This window comes from Alternaria conjuncta (genome assembly GCF_024043145.1).
Source record: "Alternaria conjuncta strain BMP 0040 chromosome Unknown scaffold_8, whole genome shotgun sequence".
Taxonomy (NCBI): domain Eukaryota; kingdom Fungi; phylum Ascomycota; class Dothideomycetes; order Pleosporales; family Pleosporaceae; genus Alternaria; species Alternaria conjuncta.
The window spans coordinates 334,349-359,296 of NW_026250097.1; the positions used below are offsets into that span (position 1 = coordinate 334,349).

Consider the following 24,948-nt stretch of genomic DNA (forward strand, 5'->3'; position numbering starts at 1 on the left):
GCGTCCAGCATCACTGTGAAGAGCTTTGCGCGGCCTTATCCATAACCTTTTCGCGGACCGCATCGTATGCTACCCTATCGCAGTCGCCCATGACTCGAACGTGAATTGTCCCGCTGAGAATTCAAAGCCACGGTGGATCGAAAGCAGCGCTGTTAAAACGTTCTTGATATGACGTTGCCGCACTGCACGGTACGTCAGGTTCTGGCTGCTGGAGGACGAGCTGGCTGTCGGGGCGCCGCCCGCTCTCGGTGTTGCCGCTGGCGAACCTCCACACATCGTCAGAATACGGACAGACACTCAAGCCATCAAGCCACTCCAGCGTGCTTGACGTCTCAGCCTACGTCATTGTGGAGTTTCAGAGGCAGGTCTCACCTCAAGTGCCGCGATTCAACCGGCAACGAGCTCGAAGGTGACCGTGGGAGACTTTCGAATGAGTCTTTGGACGCGCTTGTATGGCGGGCTGCACGCAATTTGGTACAGTCCAGCCAGCCATAGACGCAGACTCCTCTTGGTACATCGTGCCAGGGAAACACGTTCGCCTCTGCATATGTTCACTGTTGCGGCCCAAAACAAGCCTCGTGTTCTTGATTGGGGTTGATTGAATCTTACCCACCGCGGTCCGCCATGCCCAGACTTCTGGTTGAGGGGATGGAGATAAGGCGGGTCGAACGCGTTCTAAGAAAGGAGTTTACAGTCTGCAATATGGCCAGGTGGATATTTCGCTTGCGTGCGTAGTAGTGAGGCAGCGGTTGACACGAAACAATAGTTTGGAAATGAGGTCGGCCGTGCGTAAAACATCAGTGGCGTTGGAGAACGCACGACGCGACTGCAAGAGCGTTAGAGGCCAAGCTTGTTTCAGTTATCGAGTGCCCTAGGTTTTGCGAATACCATTCTTAGCAATCGTTGTCACATTGGTCTGAGAGTCTGAGTCGTATCGCGAAATCGTCGGTCGTGGCTATTTTTGCTCGTGTCTTCACGAACCCGTCAGTGATGTGGCGTGGGACATGGCACCGAAGCGGAAGCGAATCGTAGGACCGACCTCGTTGGGCCGATCGTTTGGCTCGAGCACCCTGTTTCCGTCAAGATCGGCCTTAGGGCTGGCGTGGGGTTCCCGCATCTGGTAGGATGCTTTGAGAAGAAGCGATACCTGCTGGCTTCTAGTTGGAGGTCTCAGGCTGAGATGATGATCTTTGCCATTTGCAAAGTCGACTGCGGCTTTCAGGTAGCCTCTGTCGTGCTACGAGCGCATGTCTACATACATGGCGTGTCAGGCGTTGCGGAACGCTTCCAACACCGTCTGCATCATGGAAAAATGAGGTAACAGGCGTGTATATTACACCCTGAATGGATGGTGCAATCGCGACATTAGCCTCAGCGGCATACCGCAAGCTTCTGGGTACATACAGCCGGGTTCACCGACTGATTCGTGCGGTACACCGTGTACAGTGACCGCCCTCAAACTTTGGTAACCTCTGCGACCAAGGGAAAAAGCAGAAGTGAGAGCTGTCAGAGTAGACCGCAACTGATCGCCAAATAAAGCAATTCACTGTTGAATTGCAACAAACTTTTGACGGTGAGCAAGCAGCTTGTGGCTACAGGCGGGATACTGCATCCAGACGTGTCAAGCGCAACGCTTGGCCATCTAAAACCGCCCTGCGTTGACTAAACATGGAGCTGTAATAGAACCACTTTTGTGTTCCGGGGTCACGTGCAGTTTTGGTACGCGCGAGGCAACACGCTACTCGAACCTGCCATCCATGGATGGCGCCCGCGATAATCATAGCCCCGCCAGAGCCAGTGCCACATTCGGCTCACCGTTCGAAACAGTTGACGACCCACCGAAGTACGGGGACAGAGCAGGAGTATCCAAGTGAGCCGTGCAAGCGTCGAATCGAAGTGGGGTTCTCGGTTGGCGTAGTGAGCCACTGTCGCAGTGGCCTTGCAAAGCGCGAACCTTGCCGAAAATCGATATATTTTCGACGACATCAATCTGGGATGAGGGTACAGAGGACTTTTATCCTCCCTCGTTTAGTGGCCGCGGGACGAGAGAGAGCTTCGTGTTACGTTCCGAGACGGGTGGACAGACTCGAGAGATCTCCAGTGAGTCGGCACCTGTCAACCACGACTCAGCCGCGTGATGCTGACATACCTGAGTTGTTATCTCGTATGTCGCGCCCATCACTACCTGCGGGAGTAGGAAGACGCGAAAGGCTTCGTATAGCTCGCAACGAGAGCTGAGGTGGACTCACCGCTGCCAGCAATCTTAGTGGTTTCCTCGAAGGCGTCTATATAGAGACATTGGTGTATCTTACAGGCATGCCCAAGGCCCCCGCCGGTGCTGATTTGACGCATGTGCGGGTGCCGATCGTGGCAGTAATTTTGCCGTATTGCAGAATACATTACGGGTGTACGGGTGTCTTGCTGTTCTTTTCCCAGGGAGCCATGCGCCAGCTCGGTTCGCGGACTTGTGGCTGACGCGGGCTCGGCGCTCGTCCCCCGTCACTCTCAGCACGAACCTCCACCCTGCCCTCCACCAATCTAGTCCGCGGTGCAGATCTCCAAGATGCATCCCTGTTGTCGCTGAGTCTTATCATCAACGCCGTGCAGATGCCCCTGGTCGCTCGAACAAACATCGGGCTAACCGGGTCAGGCTCGACCCACCCAAGAGCCTGGCGCGCTGCATGTAACTGCGAGGCACTAGCTCATCCTCTCGTGCAGCAGGATCCCTCCTCAATTGATGAATTCATCGTCGCTCAGATGCATAATCAACACTCCCTGTTGGGAAAGCCCGCTAGTCAAACCCGCTCTTACATTTCCTACCTCTATACGCTTGAGAAATATCTCTCCCCACGCCAACGTTCTCCCCGTGATAATCTTCTATCTTTACCCATCTCTCGTCACCCACTCCAACGTGCTCAGCCTACTTGACAGCCGCTGTACCACGGGGCCTGATCTTGACCTCGTCCTTCTCAGACCACTGCTAGACGACTCGTTCTGCAGTCAGCGCCACAGCACTCTTAACACACGGCTTCCGTCTGACGTCCCAACGGAAAACGTCTAGCTGTCGACTTGACGTCTGCTATTTCTCTTAGCTCCAGACTGGTTTCCATGCCCGCCCCGTTTTAGAGCTCTCTCAGGACTACCGGACTTCGGACCCATTACTCCATCCTCGTCCCACTCGTTTGAGCCTCGCCAACCTCACTTTCGCCTCGATATCCCCGCCTTGGAGTTTATGGCATTGATCTCTTTCTGAACCTTGGTACACAATATCATCCTCAGACCCCTCCTACCACCCATCAGCCGGCCATCGCCGTGTCGACCAACATATCAAGTCTACTTCCACCAGGATCACACGCTTAATTCCTCCTTCAACATGGTCTTTTGCACATACTGTGGACAGTCGTTCACCAGAGACGAGCATCTCGAACGACATATCTTGACTCGTATGTTGACCCCGCGTCTTTCGCTCTTTCAATCTTCCTCACACCAGCTACCATCCAATCTTTCTTCTGGGATATCTGCTAATCACTGTGGATGAGCAGACACCAACGTCAAGCCTTTCAAATGCTTCACATGTCATATGAGCTTTGCTCGACGGTATGTGGCACCCTTCCTTGCTCTTTCTCATCCTGTGGCATCGACCGTTCGGAACAAAGTACTGACAGCCTCTTCAGAGATCTTTTGCAAAGACACTACACCGTACACGGCCGCAACCAGAACAACGAAGAGGGACTCCCCCCACAAGGCATAATACCAAAGTCCGCCGGCCGCACACCCATCGCCTGCAGTAATTGTGCCAAGACAAAGACCAAGTGTGACAAGAAGTTTCCGTGCACCAGGTGCGCTCAGAGGAATCTGAAATGCACATTGCGTCCTACAAGGCGGGCATCGAAAGGTGTCCAGCGGGTTGGCGGTCCTCCTGAGGCTGGGAGCGGGGACTCGAGCGAGAGTGGCAGCATTGCGGATAACCACAATACATCCGGCAATGTCTCTCCAAACCACGATAGCCAACCGAAACAAGCGATGTCGAAGTCCTCTCCTGCTCAGATCAACCAGACTGCCCATATTCCGGACAGCCAACCACCGTCGCAAAGACAATCGCAGTCGCCCTCGGCCCCTCATTCACGAAACCCTTCCATCTCACAACCGGTACAGCCACCGACACACATAAATCCCGAGGAGAAGTCGTTGCATCTTCATATGCCGATCTCCGATACGCCGCCCTTTTTCGACCAGTCCCCTTCCAACGGACTTGCTCAATCATCGTCGCTTCTTTCGCCACTCCCCACCCCGGTGAACGGCATGAATGGATTCGTCACCTCCACACCTATGTCAGGATATGACGACTTCGTCAGAACGGTACGGGACCAATCCGATAATGAGAGCCCTCAATTCATGATGGACCCTTGGAACGGCATGCCCATGGATACAACCTTTGATCCCATGCGGATAGACCCCGCGTTGATGATGAGCATGAGTATGGACATGAGCATGGGACCACCTCAGGATGGCATCCTTGGCATGATACCAGAAATGTCGCCTGCTCAAACATTTGGACAGCCTGTCCAGACACCTCGCATGGACGAGTCCTTTTCGGACCTGCAAATTGGTAGTTCGGCTTCGATGTTCTACCCCTCCAACAGGCACTCTTCGATAGCAGATGCCGGCATACCTGATCTTGGTGCCATCATCGCGGCTCAAGATGGCTGGACTGTTTTCCGTTGCACTCCTTCTATTGCTTCAAGCTCGTGTCCACGCACAGCGAGACTCAACCTCGAGCGGTTAGAGCTGAGCCTCAAGAATCACGAGGGCTGGGCTAACTGGTCCCCATCGTGGGATGAATCCGACTTTCAACAAGGCGGGCAAATCGCGGTATCGAAGTTGCAGGAAGCCACGCGAGACAAACTTCTCGCCATCACCCAAAGTTTCCTCCACAAGGCTTTGGACATCCACAAAGACGGAAGCAGCTCGTCCAGCAGTGGCGAGTCTCCAGGATCCACGGCCTCTCACTCCAACTTCGTTCTTCTTCCACCTGCTCGCGTCCTGGAGTACTTTCTCAAGTCATACGCCAACTCTTTCGAACGCTATTATCCCACCTCCGCCAGAGGTGTGCTCGATACGAATGAACTAATGCAAAACTACAACGACAAAGCGTCGAGCTTGCTCATTCTCATGATGATCGCGCAGGGCGCCATGACCATTCCATCCATAGAGGCCAGGTGGCTAACTGGTGGCTTCACCGAAGCCTGCCGGATATCGCTCTTCGACCTTATTGAGAAGAACATCATCATGGCTGGTGATCCTATCGTTCTGCGTGCAGCCCTCCTCTTCACTGTCCAGGCGGCGTGGAGTGGCGACAAATGGCAGATGGACATCGCTATGGGCCAGCGTGGCATGTATTTCTCCATGTTGCGACATTCCGGTATTCTCGATGTGCGACCGCCGGCAACGCCTCATATCAACGGAAATATTTCGACGGATGCGTTGTGGAAGGACTGGCTTCAGCAAGAAAGCCGCAGTCGGTAAGTGTTGAAAACTTCGGTACCGTCACGTGAACGCACTTACTAATATTGGCGCAGCCTCATCTACTCCTGGGTCATGGTAGACCAAGACTTATCGCTCTTCCACGATACCGCTCCACTGTTCTCAGTAACAGAGTTTGGCGCGCCGATGCCTGATTCGGATCGACTTTGGCAAGCGCAGACCGCCTCAGAGTGGTCTGAGATGTTCAACCAAGTCCATGAGTTCTCGAACGGGTACTCTTCAGTAGGCTCTGGGGCCAGACCACCCAGTCTCAGAGACCTGTTCCGTTACTTCCTAGATGACGAAATCGTCGTACAGGATGTACAGGAGATTCATCTGACACCTATGCACCTGCGTCTGCTCCTCCACCCCCTGCAGACTCTGGTCTGCCAGTACTGCCAGCTTCTCAGCTGCTTTTCCGATAGCGTCGCTTCACGATCGCGGAATCGCGCACTGACAGCAGCGTCGACCCGCGTGCGTCTCGAGGAGGTGCAGGCGTTGCTAGGGCGTTGGTTCGATTTGGCGCAACGGTACATGAAGTCCAACCCAGTGTGTCCGATGATGCAGGCGAACCTTGTCATGTTCCATCTTATCAGCTTGAATGCTGTGTCCAACTTTCCAGAGATAGAGCGCCTTGCGCGTCGAGAGGGTGTGGACGGCTCATACCAGCAGATGCTGTGGATGCACAAGAAGTGTCTGTCCGATGTGCAGGAGGCCATCACCCACGCCGGTCAGGTCCTTCGACTCATCCGTGAGATGCCAAGAGGTATCCGGCCGCCATGGTGGGCTGGCGCCGTCTACCGTGCGGGTTTGGTCTTCTGGACTGATTCGCTGGCACATGGCGAGTCCTTGAGTCCCAACCACCAAGGATCGTATCAGCCATCGAACTCCGCGTTCTCTGTGGATCGCCTTCCAGCTGACCACCCTACCATACTGAGGTACATGTCTCGTAGGGAGGGCATACCCACTCTGACCAAGCGCGACGGTGCACACGTCCCCTTGGATAACGGCTTCGCGATCCTGTCGCATTGTATCGACGTCCTTGATGAGGGTGTTGCCACCAGGTTCTCCGATGGCATTCGTAGTAAACTCGAGAAACTCGCACGAGGATAACCTCCCACCTCCATCTCTTCTCTTCTCTCTGTCTTCCACCGTACCACCACGAGCTCATGATGTATTAGCGGGTGTTTAGGTGTTTCCCGTCTTATCGTTTCTTATCTCGTTCCATCTCTTTCGGGTGTTTTCCATCAGCATCGACATCTTAGGATGCTTGGGAAGGATATGCGCGAGGTTCCAAGCGTTGATTGGCGTTCAAGGGCATAGACACAGCATCGGCGTCGAGTGATGTCCGTCTCGGTCGCCGAGGTGCTTCGTGCCTGGAATGAGGTCATCAGAACCGACTGCAAGGCAGTCCATAATGTATAGTACATAGACATGATGATCAAATAGCACCAACCGACTTTGGAATAGCAAACCTATACACTTCAGCGGACTGTTGTTGACGATGAGTGTGAAGCGCTTCGAGCTGATCCTCGGCCAGCTGGTCGCAAGCAACGGTGGGTGTCTCCTCGACCAGCCTGCCAGTGAAAGTATACTGACCATCTTCATTCGCAGGAGGCTCTCAGCTTCGGATGAAATCTCTTCATGTCGTGATGGTGGATGCGGGGCTCTTCCGTGGCACGATGGTCGAAGGTGTCATGAGTGTATGCGTAACGGCTGATGTGCAACACCTATGTCCCTTACCACCGTGTAGCCCCTCCGTCATCACTATCTGCGGGTTCTTGATTGCTTCGTTTTTCTCCTAACCCGCGCATGTGTTTCAAGCGTAAGCAGGGCATGGGTCGGATTGCGTAGATAATTGGTGTCTTCGAGATTGGAGGCTTGATGGCGGGGTCGGCTAAGAGTGCGAATGGTGTGTGTGTAAGGGCGGCACTACGGCGGCGGGGTTTCTTCGAACCGTGTGGGATGTAACAGAGTGTCCCTACGAGGATGTGGACTCGTCAGATGCGAACGATGCAAGGGTAGTAGAGGGTTTGAGTTCAAAGTGAACAATGGCCGAGGGAAGTGAAATGAGCCAGGATGGCATGTTTGGACTTCTGAAGTTGATTGGAGTAGTACTGTGTCTGCAATATGCTTCCAACAGTATTGGTAACACCGTGGAGAATGCAAGCATGTGTATTGAGGCACGTACCTCAACCTCTCCCACATAGTCCCCTCGCCTCTCCTCTTTCCGCGGACGTTATGCAAGGACTTCGTCGCACTATGATGGTGCCGCTTTATCCAGATCGTACTATGTCTCATTCACCCCCAGTAACCGTGCTGATGCATCGAAACCCGTCATCGCTTCCGAACAAACGGCAACGCAGTCTTACGATCGCCGCCTTATTTGGACTTCTCCAGCCCTCAATGTGGCCGGAGAATGGAGACCACTACCCGATGGAGTTACTAACCAGATTCCTTCTGGCCGTTAAGTCGAAGGATGGGTATATGCAGTATGCTTCCGTATCACAGTGACAGAAAGCCGGTACCAAGACGTCTTCCTGCAGGCTCATTGCTTGACAAGCTTACGCGTTCAGCGTGGCTACTTGCGTATGGAGGTAGCATATGCAGCCCTAATCAAGATGACTGGCTGTTCGAGCACACAGGAGCGGCTAGAATCCTTCGGTTCCAAGCGGCCATTGTTACACATCACAATAACCTACGACATGAAGGACCACTTTCCAACATTGAAGTACCCAGAGCAGTGGCTCTTGCTCTAATCCGCATGGCTGATACGAAGATCGTGCCAAGCCTACGGATGCCCGCACGACAGCCGTAGCTGTCAGGATGTAGCTGGCCCGTGCCATCGGGCTTTGATGTATATCACTCACCAGAGGGTGGTGAACATGCGAGTGACCCCTCGTGAGTTCCATCCAACGGTCGGTATGTCGGAGATTTTCGTCGCCGTTGCGGCTTTCACCCTATCAAGAGGTGGAGATGGATGTGGTGGTCTGGACGCGCTATCCTGACCAAAGACACGCCCAGTGCCGATCAATGCACTTCCGTATGCCAGCCGAGCTTGAGTTAAGCATCGGGGACTTACCGGGTAGTATCCGAACGGTTTGTGTCAGCGGAGGCTTCGTTGTGTCACTACTGCTGTACAAGTACCTCCATATATGTCTATCATCCATATTGTGCATCACTAGATGTTTTCGGTTAGTTGCAACATTGTTGTATTAGTAGGCACAAAAATGAGCATCGTTAGAAGACATATAAAAGCGAATGCGAGGTTCGATAATGGAAACCATGGCTGTCCCGTGAAAGAATGCATTAGCATAGGGCGATCTGGCAGAAGGTCGCGTGAAGCGCCCAACAACAGCCCCTTTCACCGCTATGTGTTTGACGGGAAACGGAATGAGGGGGAAATGAATCGATTCAGGTATAGCTCTGACAACTCCACAAAAGAGCTCCTTGAGACGACTACACCACCCCGTACTCAGACCGGGAAGGTATGTGATTCGTGCGGTATTGATAGTTTCAATATCTCTGAGCAATCAGGGTGCAAGTCTTCTAGTTGGTGAGTAGGTAGCTCCCACGATTGCATAGCCCTTGACGGATGATGCATTTCTGACATAGGGTTATCCGCTACGCTCTGCCACGCTGATGCCATGACGCGAAAGCATCCACCCTGGGCGTCTATACGCGTGGCCTTCCCAACAAGAGAACTCTTCTAAGCCCCTTGCATCCCCAGTCGTCTTCTAGAGAGTGACATTCCACCTCGTGTGGCTTTATCGGGTCACCCCTGCGGCTAGTACTGCGAGAACAGAAGCGCCACACGAAGAGCATCCGAAATATTCGTCAGCGCTGGATGTATAGGCACCGCGATCGGATACTATCGCTTGAAAGCAAGCCGTTCTGGGGACGAAAGGGCCGATGCGTGGTGGTGGAGACGCATATTAGTTTGCAACTTTGGGTCAACGGACGCCGTCGATAAGACACAGCATGGCCGGTGAAGACGACTCCCTGTTTCCAGAACAGGGGATTCAGAGGATTGAAAACCTCGCGCGCGGACGCGCAGTTATTTTGTGCTCTTGGTACAGGTATGTAATCTGGATAAAGACTGGCATGCATCGTCGGTGTACGTGCTCGGTTATGGTCGCTCGTATATGGACTCTTTATTAATCTGTGCGCAGGTCCCTTATCTTCAACAGCTCGTACTCGAGATGAGAACGCTCACAGCTCGTTGCCCACCGTTTGGAACACTCCATCCATCCCGACGGTACAGCAGTTGGAAGATGAAGTGAAGTGAAAAACGCACGGACGTTTTGTCGACGGATCCCCGCTGTGGAAGCCGGCAGCACCCATTTCTGATTGCGACACCTAGCCACGCTTGGCCGACTTGTAACACACTTCCATTTACCGGGTCGAGTCCGGACTCTACGGCACTCAGGGAGTCATGATGACCGTTGGTGTATGGGGAGCCATTGAGGTTCCAGTACACGGGTGTGCTGAGAAGCGTCGGAGTCCTGCCGAACCCTGAGCGAGTTCAGGCTAAACCGTTCCAAGGGGTCCGAAGTTTGTCCCAGAACGTCACATGACCGTGTCGGATCTTCAGAACCCTACGGCCCTGGGCTTACCCACGACGGACCGAGTCGTCGCAGCGACGTTCGAATCTGTTCGCGTCACATCACGAAGCAACGAGCTCCCAGCAAAGACTCTCGGCTGATGGTGGACATTGCGAGGATGCGAAAATAGATGTTTCGATGCCGCCGGTGTCGCATCAGCCTCGCGATTCGTTGTCACTGTCAAACGCGAGTCTTCGCAGCGTCATACCTGGTGCTTCACCAGCAGAACTCAATGAGATGCCAGCATTACTCGCGGTGGACAAAAAAAGATGTTTCGATCTCGTGAAACGGGTGCGTGCTGCACGAGAGGCGCTGGAAGTTTGGTGTTGCTCGGTCGGCCCTCGCAGCTCGTGGGAATTGTCCAATCGCAAGCGCTCCTGCCCCCTTCGGCCCCTCTGTCCGACGGTCTGTCCCTGAGGCTCAGGCTCTCCTACGGGGACAGGGACCACGCTACGGGACAGATGCGGCGCAGGTACACAGTTTCAGCCCTAGGACTCACGACTCCTGGGGGCGATGCTGAGTGCCGAACCGGACGCTTCGAGTTGGGGGAGTGGTATGGATGTTGGGATACCGGTGGTGGAGCAGATGGAAAAGAGCTACTCACTGAACGCGGTCTCCGCTGGCGTTCCGAATAGCGAAAGGGTATATATGTACTCGTCTTGACCGTGGAAGGGAATTATCATCATCACAACCACTCTCATCACTACTACAAACACCTTCACACTCCTCAACTCAAAATCTCAACACCTCAACACATCAAAATGGCATCAATTGAGCAGACATGGAGCCTTGCTGGCAAGGTCGCCGTTGTTACCGGCTCAGGTAAGCTTCATCATACCCAAGCTTCACCTCCCATACTAACAAACATGTAGGCCGTGGTATCGGAAAGGCGATGGCTATTGAGCTCGCCAAGCGTGGCGCAAAGGTCGCCGTCAACTACGCCAACGCCGTCGAGGGTGCTGAGGCAGTCGTCAAGGAGATCAAGGCACTCGGCAATGGCTCAGACGCCGCTGCCTTCAAGGCCAACGTTGGCAACGTCGAGGAGTCTGAGAAGCTGATGGACGACGTTGTTGCCCACTTCGGCAAGCTCGACATCTGCTGCTCCAACTCCGGTGTTGTCTCTTTCGGTCACTTCAAGGACGTCACACCCGAGGAGTTCGACCGTGTCTTCACCATCAACACCCGTGGCCAGTTCTTCGTCGCTAAGGCGGCTTACAAGAGGATGGAGATGGGTGGTCGCATCATCCTTATGGGATCCATCACCGGTCAGGCTAAGGGCGTACCCAAGCACGCTGTCTACTCCGGCTCAAAGGGAGCCATTGAGACATTCACCAGGTGCATGGCTATCGGTATGTCACATCATGCTCACTTCCACTTCATCTACTGACCCAACCCAGATGCCGGCGAGAAGAGGATCACCGTCAACTGTGTTGCACCCGGTGGTATCAAGACCGACATGTACCACGCCGTCTGCCGCGAGTACATTCCCGATGGTGACAAGCTCAGCGACGACCAAGTCGACGAGTACGCATGCACATGGTCCCCTCACAACCGTGTTGGTCAGCCAGTAGACATTGCCCGCGTTGTCTGCTTCCTTGCTTCCCAAGACGGTGACTGGGTCAACGGAAAGGTCATTGGCATTGACGGCGCTGCTTGCATGTAAGCGTGTTGTCTTCGATAGAGCATGTTTTCTTTGGATGTTTTCCGCAGTCACGAGCTAGCATGTATTGGCGTTCTTCTTGAAAGAAGAAAATAATGAAATTTTACACCACCTCCATTTTCGCTTGACACTTTCATTACCCCTGCAATGCAGGACCTGGCAAAGCAATTCTCTATGTGCACACCACTACAGTGTTGTGGTGGTGTGGAACCTCGCAGCGCGGCTTTTCTGCTTTTTCGGTCCAGGTCACCCCAAGGATGTATTAACAAGACTCTTGACCGCCAGATCTGCTACTTCACCGCTGTCTTCATATCCTTTTTCGCGCCCGAGGAAAAGATATACCACCATTCATCACCGTCTTGACGAAACATGCCCCGCCTTCACGAGTTCGACTAAGACTTCACCGTGTTTGTTAACGGCAGCTCGCTAGCGGCCTCCACAGATCGTCTATGGACGCACGATCAGCGCGTCTACTAGACAATCGCTCTAGGATCCTACAAGTGTCTTACGCGAGTTTGGACAAGACCGATGACTAAGAAACAAAAGATTGAAGCTATACAGATACATCAGTACTGATGGTGGTATTTACGAGCCTCGTGCACGGACGTTACCCAGGTAGGCAGAGCCAGATCGCTCCCAGAAGGTCCACTTTCGCGTGCGCGCCGCGTGGCCGATTCCACCACGACCCGGACTTCCGTCGTAACATCACCAGCCCCGAACCTTGGGGCATCGCGTAATACGCGCTGGAATTAATAACGCGCAAGCGACACTGTTTCAGGTCCTGGAATGAGGTCTTGAGCGGCGAAGAGGCGTCTCGGCATGTACCTACTTGGTTTTCGAAAGGGCAGCCCCTCCCAGATCTATAAGCGCTCACTTAGAACCGAAAATAGCCAACAATTACAAACAAGACCAAGACCATCTAGCGGACGGGAGGAATGTCATACTGTGGCACAGTACTCAGCTGTTGGACCTGTGTGGTGTTTCCATCGTCCATTCCTGCTAGGCGTCGACACGTGGGTCACCATCGCAAAGGCGCATGCGGAACATGTTCAATGAGCATCAACCAACACTACGAGCTGCAGCGAATGTTGTGATTACGCCCGGAATACCCTCTACAGTGGACTTAGTCGAGACCTAGTAGTAAAATGCTGACGATTGCGCTGTTCGTTGTTTCTCGTGGTGGGGCTAAGCCACGCCCTGGGTCAGCTATTTCAGCCGCAGTGGCAGGGTTGCTGGACGCTTATTGGAGCTGTGTTTAGCAAACGCTGGAACGTTTTCTATCCGAGATGGCCTTTCGAGTTGTGATCTGTCTATCTTAGGCATCCTGTCATACTATTCTCCGCATTCTGGTCGTGTGAAGGGCCTGATGCGACACTGCACTGACGAAGGATACAGCTTACCATCAAACGGCAACTTCACCAACCGAGGGCTATGTGTAGAACATCAGCAACCTCTGATTTGTGATCACTCTCGCCAGACGAGTATATATCTAGAGAATATCTTGTCTGTCAAGTTCATTTTCATCTTCAATACATCACCTTCTTCACAGCATCTTCATCACTACATCTGCATCACATCTTCCACACCAAACTACTCTCTTCACAGCATCCACAGTCCTATTATCGTCGATAGCACTTCATAGCTCGTCTCTGCTTCCTAGTCATCATCGCTTTAGTCGCTTCCTTGCCAGATCACCACTCCTACGACATCAACAGATAAACTCATCAGACAACATGGTTGCCTTCACATCTCTCGCCTTGACAGCCGCTGCCCTCGTTGGCCTCACCGTCGCCGTGCCAGCACAGCCAGTCCGGCCTACCGGAGTAGTCCACCGCGTCTTCGCTGGCTCCACCACCGCCAACGGCGGCCTACATTTCGAGCCCGAGAACGTAGTCGCAGAACCGGGAGATCTCATGGAGTTCCATTTCCTCCCCAAGGCGCACACTTTCGTGCAGTCCTCGTTCGACAAGCCATGCGAGCCTCTCGGCGGCGACAACTCCATCTTCTCTGGCTTCAACTTCAACACCACCGCGGGTGAAGCGCCCAACGTCTTCACTTTTACGGTGCAGGACACGAACCCCATCTGGTACTACTGCTCTCAGACAAACGGCAATCACTGCCAGAAAGGCATGAGCGGTGTTATCAACCAGAACTTCAACTCCGACAAGACGCTTGCAAAGTACAAAGAGAATGCAGTCAACACCGTCACCAAACAACCTTCTGTTGACCCGCTTGCTTCTCAGGGTGGCTCGATTGTGCCTTTGTGAGCACTTGGTGGAACCCGCTGCACGTGGCATGGGCGGCATGGCGATTGCATTTCATGCTAAAGACGGTCTCTTTCTGCACGGTTGATGTTTTCGCATTACATACTTGACTTACTTTTCTGCATGGCATTGGTGTTCTGGTTTCAGTCTTTTATACTTGCCCTACGCATTCCACACTACTACAGTAATGATATTTCTATCGCATTACAATTCATTACTCCTCCGTGTCGGATCAATGACCGTGCATTCTTACAGAACCTTTTACCTAGGCATGACGTCTGAGACCAAAAGTTTGCTGGGAATGAATGTTGCTTCAGATTGTCCCTGTCAATTCTTTAACGTTCTTTCTGTGTTGCACATCTGCAACATAGACAAACAATTGCTTTGCAGCTGATCTTCAGGACTCATTACCTCATTGAGTCGGTGTCATCTTTTCAGTTATGATACGATAACCAAAACAAGTGTCTACTTATCCGCAATCCCCCCCGGAGTCTTCTCGATACATCACTTGAAGTCCCATCATGGCACGAACCCGAGTCTGCAAAGCGCGTTCTAGACCTCCCTCTCGCAGCACCATCACCAGAGTGACTTCGGGACATGGATCTACAGTGGAGTCACTCCGTGCATCGACAGTATCCGTCGAAGATAACAAGGATAAGAGAAGTTACTTGCGCGGCATCGACGGAGAAGACAGCACCGTCAAGATCAAGCAAGAAGACAAAGACGAAGATGTGACAGCAGTAAACGAGACAAGAAAATCGCCAAAGAGACGAGCTCAAGAAACGAAGGCAAAAGCTCCGGTGGCGAAGAAACACAAATCCTCCCCGCCTGCTGTCGCCGCTCGTCTCACGCGCTCCAAGACTTTGCCGCACAGGAGAGAAGCGAGTAGTACCCGGTCTGATAGTGAGTCAGAGAGTGATATCGAGACCGACGCACGCACCAAGACGCGCTCCATCAACTCGCCTCTTCACCTACTACGCCCATACATGGCCTTCCAACTCTCCATCTCCGGTCTTTCGGGCAAAGCATACAACGCCGCACAAGCATCGATGAAGTCCGTCCTCGACGTCGCAGAGAACTTTGAGAAGCAGTGTGGTGGAACGCTTGCAAGGGCACACGACAGCCTCAGCAGTAGCAACAGTGAGGATTCCGAGAAGCGAGAGTCACCAAACAGACAAAAGCGGGGAGAAGAAAGACAAACATACAAAGTCGCGAAGCTAGGAGCAAAGAGAGACGACGACGTGTTACCGAGAAAACAGCAGGAACTGAATGAACAGACGATGAAGAGACTCGCGCAAGAGCGAAAGGGAAGAGGAAGGGCAAGACGAGATCCGAGCGAAGACGAAGACTCATCCGCCCATTCCTCTTCGAGTTCAACTCCCACCACGACCTCCGATATGGCAACAGAAATAGCCAGTGACACCGAGGACGAAGCCAAATACCCACCAATCAAGCTGCTCTCCGTATCGAGTACGACCTCGATCTACGACTCGCTCCGCGCATCGACGACGGATTCTGGCGAAACTAGCTCGGTAAGTTCTGACGTTTGGGGTTGAAGAAGGTGACGATGGTGGTGATAATGCTGATCAATTATAGTAGGAAGGCGAAGAAAGCGATGTGATTGAACGCCGCGAGAAGAACGCACTGCGCCGGCAGAAAGCGAGGCAGAAGAAGCGGAATGCGTGGAAGAGGGAAGAACTTGAATCAGAGAGTGAAGCTGAAACGGAGGTGGATATGAGGGAGGAAAGGAGGGAGAATACAACACCCGTGTTGACGGAAAGTGACTGTGGAAGGGAAGTCACGGTAGATTTCTGTCCGATAGCATGGTGATGGTGCTTCGACTATAGACCAGTATGATAAATATTTCCATATTTTATCCGGCTTACAGGGAGCTATCACATCTTGATCCTCAGACCCGTGTTTCCTGTCCTTTCTGTGCCTGATCTCCCACTGGTAGCACCCATGCTGTCTGCATCGCTATCGTCATCTTGATAATCCTCTTGTTCATCATCCATGCTGCCCAGTCCTAACGTGCCAACTTTGAACGTGTTGCCGCACCACTCACTAAACACGTCCGGATCCCAGACTCCATCTTCCCTTCCCTTACCCTTCGTGCTTCTGTTCGCCCCGTTTTGGTTGGTAAGAGATGGCGAATATGACGAGTCGTACCAGTCTTCGTATGCTTGAGTGACAGATTCCATGACGGCTGCTACAAGCATTTCGCGTGTACGAGCGTCGGTGATATACTCTTCCAGCTTCGATCTCAAGAACGGCGTCTCATGCTCGATGTTCTGCCGGATCTTGCTCGTGCGCGCAGGAGCTTCACTTAGAGGCACCTTTTTGTTGCCTTTCATATCGATCGGTGCCGTCATTCTAGCGACGAATTGACCAGTAAAGTCATTGATCGCTTGGCGCAGGCGTGCATCCACTTCAGCTTTGGCATCCAACATGTTTTCTACGACCTTGGGTATCAAAAGACCGACGAGATTCCGCGGGTTGAAGAGGCCGCCCCGAGCACGCAGCTCCCAGAAAGTATTCGTGAGGCTTGCGAAATTGTACTGGACTTCAGTCTCAGGCGTGACGAACTCAATGTCGAAAGCTACGATTTGTTGTTTGAGGAGAAGGAGGTGCGATACGAGGAAGAGGGCGGCATCGGTGGGTGAGGCGGATTTAGCAAGCAACGTGCTAGCTTGCGCGAGAGAAAGCGTGGTGCTGTGGACGATGTGATGAGCCAGATCATCGAATACAGAAGACTAGGAGCACGTTAGCATGATGAAGGGTATGCGAGCGTTCAAGGACTCACATGAACGAGCCTGTAGATCTTGCTGAGCAACCAAATCGCTTTGCGCAATGTAGGGTACCAGTCTTTGAAGGCCGCTTCGGTATTGAAGTTCCACCGGGCATCTTGGTCGTCGTCTTCGACTATTGTGGGCGTCTTTGGCATCAAAGGGGTGGGCGGGACCTCGGACTTGGGCTGCTTCTTGCCAGACAGAACGGGTTGGTTCGACTTTGTCCCAGAAGTGGCGTGCTTCTTGTTCTTTGCTGGATAATCGAGATCTTCTGGTTTAGGCTTGTATCTCTCAATGTCGTCTCGCAGGATCGCAAGCGATAGGAAAACCAATCGGTTTTGTGCATCTTGCAGTGCGGGATGTACAATGACAGAAAAGTCCAGCTTGTTCGCCTCAACCGGCGACTCCTCCTCTTCTTCCTCCATGTATCGTGTCTGTATCAGCGTGCAGAGTTCGCATAGCTTGAGTATCTGTGTCTCGTGGATGGTGCGCGGTCGCAAGTAGTCGTATAGAGGCTCGCATACAGCTTCGAGGAAGTCGTACAATCCGCCGTCGCCCTCAAACCACTCTCGCCACAAGTCGCACTCGTCGAAACATATGCCACGTATGTAGCTTATGCTGCTCCGCGCAAAGGCTACGAGATCCGTCGATGTGCTTGGAGCTTGTGCGATCTCGCCAATCTTCTTCGTAACGATGGGAAGTATGAGTCGGCCACGAGTGGCTGAGTAACTCTGGTACAGCTCGTTCATCAAGCTTTGGTATTCGGCTTCTCCGCCCGGCGCTGCTCCAGCCGGCAGTACTGCCCGCTTTTGTATCTCGATGCCTATACTCTTCAGCTCCGGCGCGCCGACACGGAATTTGGCATACAACAGCGCAGACATGGTGGTGTCGTTCAGTTGTCTATCCGCTATCCGCTTCGACACATCGGCTGCGATTTCTCGAAGCGCTTCGGTGAAGTGGACGCGGATGAGGGTGAGGGCACGGGTAAGGAGCAGTCGGTATCTGGATCGGTACGTTTCGGCTTCGCGATGCTTGGAATGCGCCTGCATGTATTCGAGGCAGCTGTCCAGGTTGGCCAGCATCTCGACGAATTCTTTACCCCGCACAATCTTGCCTGCTCCCGGAGCATTGAGCCGTTTGGTGGTAGGTTCGAGGTAGAGATAGTACCGTAGATTCTGCTCCATATCGTCTGCGAGCTTCGTAATGCGCTTCTGGTCGTCGATGAGGCCCTCGCATTGTGTGCGGAAGGCGTTCGTCTGGGCTTCTACGATCTTGAAGGATTCGGAGAGAGAGGAGAGAATGTCGAGGGTCGATGTTGTGTCGGAGATGATGTTCTCGAGGTGGTTTCGCGTTATGTGTAGTTGGTTCTGGTAGAGCCTGTACTCCTCGTGGCTGGCTTCGAGCAGCTCATCGCTGACACCGCCATACCAGTCGGCAAACTCCAGCTCGGTGCTGATGTCCTCACGTGACTTCTTCTTCTCGAGTGCCCTTTCCTTCTTCAGATGTGCCCGCACGACGGTGTAGAAGTCGCTGTACGACTTGGCGCGTCTGGCCACGGTGGCCGGTGGAGGGCCATTGAGCTTGCCGGGTCGATCGTCCTCAGCTGTTTCCGCGATGGCCTCTGCGCGCTCGAAGTCAGCCTGACTCTCCTGCAAGTACAATCATCAGAAGTGCTCAAACGTACCCAGGCAGCGGATGGTGGGCTTACGTTCTCCTGTTTAAGCAGGCTCTCTCTGCGGCGGTGCTTGCCCTTCTCCTGGGGCTTGGCGGTGCGCGGCACAAAGGCAGTGTACCACGAGTCTGCCTCGTACATTCTGGCGCAGTTCGGGGGTTGGTGGGTTTGTTGTGTGTAGACAGCAAACACGACGCAGCTTCCACATGTCGGAGCTCGGTGATGCTCGTGGGGGTCCAGCAGGTGGTGCTAGGCCCAATTAGCGCTAGCACCATCTGTCAGTGTGGAGCAAGTCTAGAGCGTCATTGATCACGCAGCTACGATCTAGAGAAACTATCCAAACTGTCCAATTACCAATGCTCCAACCGTAATCGGACCTTCGATCGTGCTGCAAATGTTGCTCTCTTGATCCATCCAGACGCCCACGGGACGACACCTGCTACTTCGAGCCCACCACCCCATCTACCACACTATGCTCAGCACAAAGTGTGTAGCACGCGCGACCCTCCGAACGCCGCATACCCCGCGAGTATGTAGGAACATAGCGACCAGACCCCCGCAATCACACGTCCGAACCGCATCCCATCCCTATGCACAACGACGACAGCAACACTTCGTCCGGTCCATAGCCACCGTCGGCGCGCTCTGGGCTACCGCCACGGCATATCAATGGTGCAACGGAGACTCGATCATACGAGATGCGCACGCTGAGGAACAAGAGGAACCGGAGCTGAAGTTTGAAGCGCCACGGCGGCAGGCAAAATCGGTCGACGACAACAGAAATATCATCAGCTCGCAGCATCTCCAAGTCATCAAGAGTTGGGAGAACCCTGGAGTCTACACATGGGGTTCCAACTCAGGCAAGGTCGTGGCACCCGACTCTGACGAAAAGTACATCAAGACACCAAGACGCTTGACCTTCTTCGATGGAAAGCTGTTGCGGGACATCAAGCTCGACAGAAACTTCGGCGCGGCTATTGACGAGAAGGGCGATCTTCTACAGTGGGGCACCGCCTTCGCAAACGACATCAAGGAGCCTACCAAGACTCTGACGGGCCATAACCTGACCTCCCTCGCCATCTCCCGCGATCGCATCATTGGCCTTTCCAAGAGCGGCTCCGTATACTCGATACCCGTTTCACAGGCGGAGCAGAAGGAAGGCCCAAAGCCGCCATCTACATCCTGGATCCCTTTTTGGGGTGGCTCCAACAACATCTCATATCGCAACCGTACACCTGAGAACCTCGGATGGAGCGAGCGCGTCACGGACATCTCATCCGGGCTAGAGCACGCGCTCATGCTCACCTCCTCTGGCCGCGTCTTCTCTTTCGCATCAGGCTCACAAGACTTCCCTAGCAAAGGTCAGCTAGGTATACCGGGTCTATCATTCGAGAGCCGTCCCACTGGCGCGTTCGACATTCCCCACGAGGTCACTACCCTCAAAGGATTCCCCGTCAAGAGGATCGCTACTGGTGACTACCATAGCTTAGTTTGCGATTCCGAAGGACGAGCTTTTACTTTTGGCGACAACACTTCCGGTCAGCTTGGTTTCCCGTACAACGCTGAAGCGCAAAGCGTAGATGCGCCATCTCTACTCCCAACACAAAAGCTATACTCTGGCTCGCTAGGCAAGGTGACAAATGTATTCGCTGGCGGCAACACCTCTTTCCTCGCCGTTGAAGCGACCAAAGGCAACAAGACTACTGCAGACACATGGGCCTTTGGATTCGGTCTTACTGGTCAACTCGGTGTTGGTCGGTGGGTGCACACGCAGGCCGACCCCGTCAAGGTCCCCGCGTTCTCTGGCCTCTTCGAGTGGGACGAAGCCAAGAACACAGCAATTCCAATACGTCTATTGAACATCTCAGTCGGATCAACCCATGCTGCCGCCATCCTCGACAACGTTGCCAGCGTCGCTGTGACCGGCCGATCGAAGAAGCTCACAGACAACGACACAAACTGGGGTCGCGACATCTTATTCTGGGGTAACAACGAATACTACCAGATTGGCAGTGGAAAGCGGAGCAATCTAGCCACACCAACATATATCCAACCACTTGACCAGGCTGCTGAGCAAGAACGAGCTGCGTCTGCAGGCGGCTTCGGAAAACAACTAAGAGAAAAAGAGATGCACCGTTTCCAAATCACACCAAGAAACAAGGTCAAGGTCAACGGCCGCACAGTCGAGTTTGAGCAAAAGGTGGAGTGTGGACGGGGATGCACTGCCGTTTACTCTGCTGTCTGATGTCCCAGGTACTATTTGTGTTTTTCTTGTACATATACCTCCGCCTTTTAGGGCGGGCACCGCTACGTTTGATGACATGTAAGAGTAGGTTGAAGGATAGGCTGTTTCTCTCCCAAATCAAATCAAGAGTGTTTGATCTTCAGAATCACACCATCACAATGATAACAAAATTTCCACATCTGTTAGCGTGTCTGTGTGACTAGTGTCGGGTATAAGCGTCGCCCGGACGGCTGCTGGCGTGCGCATGTCGTGGGTCCGTATACTCCACTATTCAATCAATTTGAGATTCGTAGGGAGATGCGATACGCGCTGATGCGATTGGTGGCATTATTCTCATACCGGAGAGTAAAGATGACGTCTGTGTTGTAAGAGGTAGAGAAAGGACTACAAGATGGTCCACGACACTTACCTACAGAATGTGGCCATGACAAGACGTGTTCGGAGCGATGGATTGAGGAGGGACACTAGGGATGTGGCAGTGGATTCGAAGAGGAGTTTTTATGGGGAGTAGCGGGAGAAAAGAGTAGTCATCGAGATGTTGAAATATGTGTGATTGCACCGACTACAAGCCTGTGTCGGCGACCTAACTAGCTGATGTGGGTATATGGTACAAGACGCGCGAAGCTACATGACTTTTGGTACAGATGATAACAATAATAAAAAAGAATAGCTCGCAAACTGGAGAAAAAACGTATAAACAAGAACGGCCTACGCTAGTACAAAAAGACAAGATTAGACAACCGAAGAACACGTACTCAGGCCGCCGAAGAAACTCCTCCGAGCTCGCCCGAGATTAAAGAAATTGGGGACGCAGAGTCGATCAAAGCCCCATTCGCTGGATCATTGCTCGTGATTCGGCTTCAGATAGTTCGTTGCCGTCGATATTGATGCGACCTTCTTCGACTTGCGCGAGATCTGGCTTGACGAGGCCTTCGTGGAGATATTTGAGAAAAGATAGTAGCTTCTCTTCGAACTCGGCGTACGGATATCGTTCCTGGGCTGCTTCTATCGCCTGTAGACTTGACTGCGCCCGACCATTTGGTATTAGTTCGTTGATGTATTGGCGCTTGATCCTGGTCCACTCGCAGTTCTCTTCGCGAAGATTGCCTTCAGCACAGAAGAGTCGCCTCATTGCTGCCACGTCCGCTGGTTCTTCGGCCCATCGTTCGACGCCCGGGCAGCCATAGGCGAAGATGGTGTTGAAAGCTTCGTCACCGTAGGCACCATTACGAAGATATTCGCCGATGATAGCCTGTAGCATGAATTGTGCTGCCAAGTCGAACCACTCAGCCGTTGGCAGCCAGTCGTCATCCAGATTGACACGTGCGGCGGTAAGCTCGATGAAGACAGGGAGTAAACAGTGGAGCGAGGGCGTGCCTGCTACATCGGTCACCCACCTCCGCTGATCGACAGGCATTCTCAGTGCGGAGGCAAGAGCAGAGCGGTTTTCGTAAAGAGCGCCATCGGACAGAGGAAAGTCTTTCTGCTGGTCGAAAGGTTCCTGGAGCGCGGAAGGATGCTGAGTTCGTTGCCGCCAGTACTCGCCACGGGATTTGTTCTGCTCGCGCAGACTGTTCAATGACTCTTCGGTTGTCCAGGTCTCGTCGTGATGCAGCCGATGTGTGAAGATCAGGGCAAACTGCAACAAACGCGATCGAAATGACGCCTTGGCATCTAGGCGTCGGCCATGGTGTCTGTGCCCGAGGAATGTCCTCCAATCTGATAGTCGTGAGCACGTGATGCATTGCCGTAACAGGCGCAAGTCATACCAGCAGTCATGTTGACGAGTGCATTGGGCAGATCTGAATGGTATGGATCACTGCTCGATTTCCACTCAAAGACCAAGTCAATGGCCTTGTAGACAAGGAAATCCAAGATGGTGAGATCGACGTCAAATTGGTCTTCCTCTTCAGTCTCCATGCGCCGGGTCAGGTTCAGGTAGCCTTCCCTGGGGTGTCCGTTGCTGTCGTGTGTGTTTGCCATGGCTTGATGCAGGGCGCTGTAAGTTGGGGGAAGGGGGCGGGAGGCGGTCAACATGGAAGGTAGGGCGATATATAGGCAAGTGAATGACGGAAAGGACTGTACTGTGCAAAGGCTGGAGGGAGCTGAGGGAGGAAGAGCACGAGAGGCGTGATAGCAAACGGGTTATAGCAGAAGGATGCCCCCTCTAGACCCCACAGTTAGCCCACCCTGGAGGACAAAGACATTGGGCGGCTGGCTGGATGCAGGGTCGACTTCATGCGTCGTGACCCGAGAGTTTGTGTCGCTGCAGGGGGAGGTTCGCACGGCATGCGCAAGCGAGGCGAAGGAGTTCACGTCAAACAGACAGGCTGAGTCGCGGCGCAAAGGGCTCCACCAGCATCGGGTCTGAGCAACTGGAGGGGAGCGGAAGAGACCGCACCTGCATGGTGGCTGCCTGGCTGAGACGCCGGCGCCGTCGCAGTCGCGTCGGGCACGACTGGAGGGCGCGCGAGGCCGTGGAAAAATTATCAACCACGGCCAACTCCTGTTCGCATCCAGAGTGTCGCATGCAGCACGCAAGCGGCCTAGCGTGAGGTACCGATGAGTGAGCGATGGCGCCGGCCGCGTCTATCTCGCCCGCGGGCTGCTGCGATCGCCCATGCGCCGACGCCACCAGCAGCCAGCACCCCACACGCAGCACGCCGTCTCCCACACTGACACCTGCCTGGAGCTGGGAGATGCGCGCCCGTCCACGCCTGCCAGTGCGCGACAATGCTGCCCAAGAAGTGCTCCATCCTCCTGCCCTCGTACACTAACCTCAGTCCCCTCTACTACTCCCACGCTGGGAGCTGCGCAGGTCCCCAGCCGGGCAAGTCATGCCGTCATAGATTCGCACGTCCTGAGGCCGCAACACAGCGCCGCTCCTACGCCCAACACCAGGACGCGCCCGCCTACCGCGATGACGCAGAGCTGCTCAGGTGGCCAGACGCCGTGAAGCCGCACAAGACACCCACGCCCTACCAGATCCTGAAGTGCCGCAAGGGCGACGCCTACACCAAGCACCGCTTCTACGCCCTCGTCAAGCTCTACCACCCCGACCGCTGCCATGCCGAGTCGGCCATCGCACAGCTGCCCCTCCACGTGCGTCTCGAGCGCTATCGAATGCTAGTCGCCGCCCACGATATCCTCTCCGATGTCCAGAAACGCAAAGCGTATGATGCCTGGGGCCACGGCTGGGCCGGTCACCACCAGATGCCCATGGGCCCCCGTCATAACGACTGGCACTATGATCCACATCGCTGGAATACGGATCCGCGTACCAATGCGACCTGGGAGGACTGGGAGCGCTGGCACTACGAGAACGGCGGCGGCGCCAAGGACTCGGACGCCCGCACGATTCAGATGTCCAACTTTACCTTCATGGCCCTCATCTTTGCCTTCGTCAGCATAGGCGGCGTCGTGCAGGGCACTAGATTCAACACCTTCAACAACTCGGTCATAGAGCGGCGCGACCAGATCCACCGCGAGGCGAGTATGGAGTACAGCCGGAGCAGGAATGCCACTCTGAGCTCAAGTGGAGATCGCGACGAGCGCATACGCACCTTCCTTAATCATAGGGAGTCGACTATAGTCGGCGAGCAATCCTACCAGCGCTTACTCCCGCCCGCCGACACCTGCTCGCCTGATGAGATCAGGAGGCAGTAAAATGAGCACATTGTGGTGCCTGATAGATTTGCTATACCCTCCAGCACATTTTGGTGCTATATCGTACGACTGTTATTACTTCGCGGCATGAATGGAGCTAGGGCGTTCGGTTCTGTATGTATCATTCGGCAGGCGGCACATATGCGCGCGGCGGGCATATCCTAGCCCTCATGCGCTCAGACACCACGCAAATTCAACGACAATCACCAACAGCACCCCCGCCGTGCCTGTGATCGTGTACTCGTTTTTCTTCTTCCAGCACCCTGGCCGTCGATCGTAGTATGACGGCGGCGTAGAATATCGACACTGGCAATATATCGAAGATGATCTACGCCAGAAGCAGCATGGCTTCCGCGCTACCGCCTACACCTAGGGTAGCAGAGCCTCAAACACTGCTGCAACTGTGTCACGCGGGTCCAGTCCCCTAGATGATGTTCCAGCTTGGCAATAAGCGAGATATCTCAAGGGTAGGGTATATGACAAGTTTTATTACTACATGTATGCGAACGCATGAATGCTCGCGCC

General features: G+C 53.8%; 8 protein-coding genes across 8 annotated transcripts; 6 read left to right on the top strand and 2 right to left on the bottom strand.

The window, feature by feature from the left end:
• Nucleotides 1–4,023: 4,023 nt before the first annotated feature.
• On the top strand, nt 4,024–6,636 carry J4E85_005903 (uncharacterized protein; the record flags this gene model as incomplete). The annotated part of the gene is made up of 2 exons (XM_051470144.1): nt 4,024–5,522; nt 5,580–6,636. The coding sequence occupies 2 exons, from the start codon at nt 4,024–4,026 to the stop codon at nt 6,634–6,636; spliced, it is 2,556 nt and encodes an 851-aa protein (XP_051325632.1).
• Nucleotides 6,637–10,888: 4,252 nt separating this feature from the next.
• On the top strand, nt 10,889–11,790 carry J4E85_005904 (uncharacterized protein; the record flags this gene model as incomplete). The annotated part of the gene is made up of 3 exons (XM_051470145.1): nt 10,889–10,949; nt 11,000–11,476; nt 11,525–11,790. 3 exons carry the CDS (start codon nt 10,889–10,891, stop codon nt 11,788–11,790), a joined length of 804 nt encoding a protein of 267 aa, XP_051325633.1.
• A 1,730-nt stretch (nt 11,791–13,520) lies between these two features.
• Nucleotides 13,521–14,054, top strand: J4E85_005905 (uncharacterized protein; the record flags this gene model as incomplete). The annotated part of the gene is made up of 1 exon (XM_051470146.1): nt 13,521–14,054. One exon carries the CDS (start codon nt 13,521–13,523, stop codon nt 14,052–14,054), a length of 534 nt encoding a protein of 177 aa, XP_051325634.1.
• A 518-nt stretch (nt 14,055–14,572) lies between these two features.
• J4E85_005906 (uncharacterized protein) lies at nt 14,573–15,881 on the top strand (the record flags this gene model as incomplete). The annotated part of the gene is made up of 2 exons (XM_051470147.1): nt 14,573–15,583; nt 15,651–15,881. 2 exons carry the CDS (start codon nt 14,573–14,575, stop codon nt 15,879–15,881), a joined length of 1,242 nt encoding a protein of 413 aa, XP_051325635.1.
• A 65-nt stretch (nt 15,882–15,946) lies between these two features.
• Nucleotides 15,947–18,653, bottom strand: J4E85_005907 (uncharacterized protein; the record flags this gene model as incomplete). The annotated part of the gene is made up of 3 exons (XM_051470148.1): nt 15,947–16,804; nt 16,855–18,489; nt 18,549–18,653. 3 exons carry the CDS (start codon nt 18,651–18,653, stop codon nt 15,947–15,949), a joined length of 2,598 nt encoding a protein of 865 aa, XP_051325636.1.
• Nucleotides 18,654–18,984: 331 nt separating this feature from the next.
• Nucleotides 18,985–20,757, top strand: J4E85_005908 (uncharacterized protein; the record flags this gene model as incomplete). The annotated part of the gene is made up of 1 exon (XM_051470149.1): nt 18,985–20,757. The coding sequence occupies one exon, from the start codon at nt 18,985–18,987 to the stop codon at nt 20,755–20,757; it is 1,773 nt and encodes a 590-aa protein (XP_051325637.1).
• An 820-nt stretch (nt 20,758–21,577) lies between these two features.
• Nucleotides 21,578–22,740, bottom strand: J4E85_005909 (uncharacterized protein; the record flags this gene model as incomplete). Its single annotated transcript, XM_051470150.1, has 2 exons — nt 21,578–22,476; nt 22,527–22,740. The coding sequence occupies 2 exons, from the start codon at nt 22,738–22,740 to the stop codon at nt 21,578–21,580; spliced, it is 1,113 nt and encodes a 370-aa protein (XP_051325638.1).
• Nucleotides 22,741–23,490: 750 nt separating this feature from the next.
• J4E85_005910 (uncharacterized protein) lies at nt 23,491–24,423 on the top strand (the record flags this gene model as incomplete). Its single annotated transcript, XM_051470151.1, has 1 exon — nt 23,491–24,423. The coding sequence occupies one exon, from the start codon at nt 23,491–23,493 to the stop codon at nt 24,421–24,423; it is 933 nt and encodes a 310-aa protein (XP_051325639.1).
• Between the last annotated feature and the right edge of the window lie 525 nt (nt 24,424–24,948).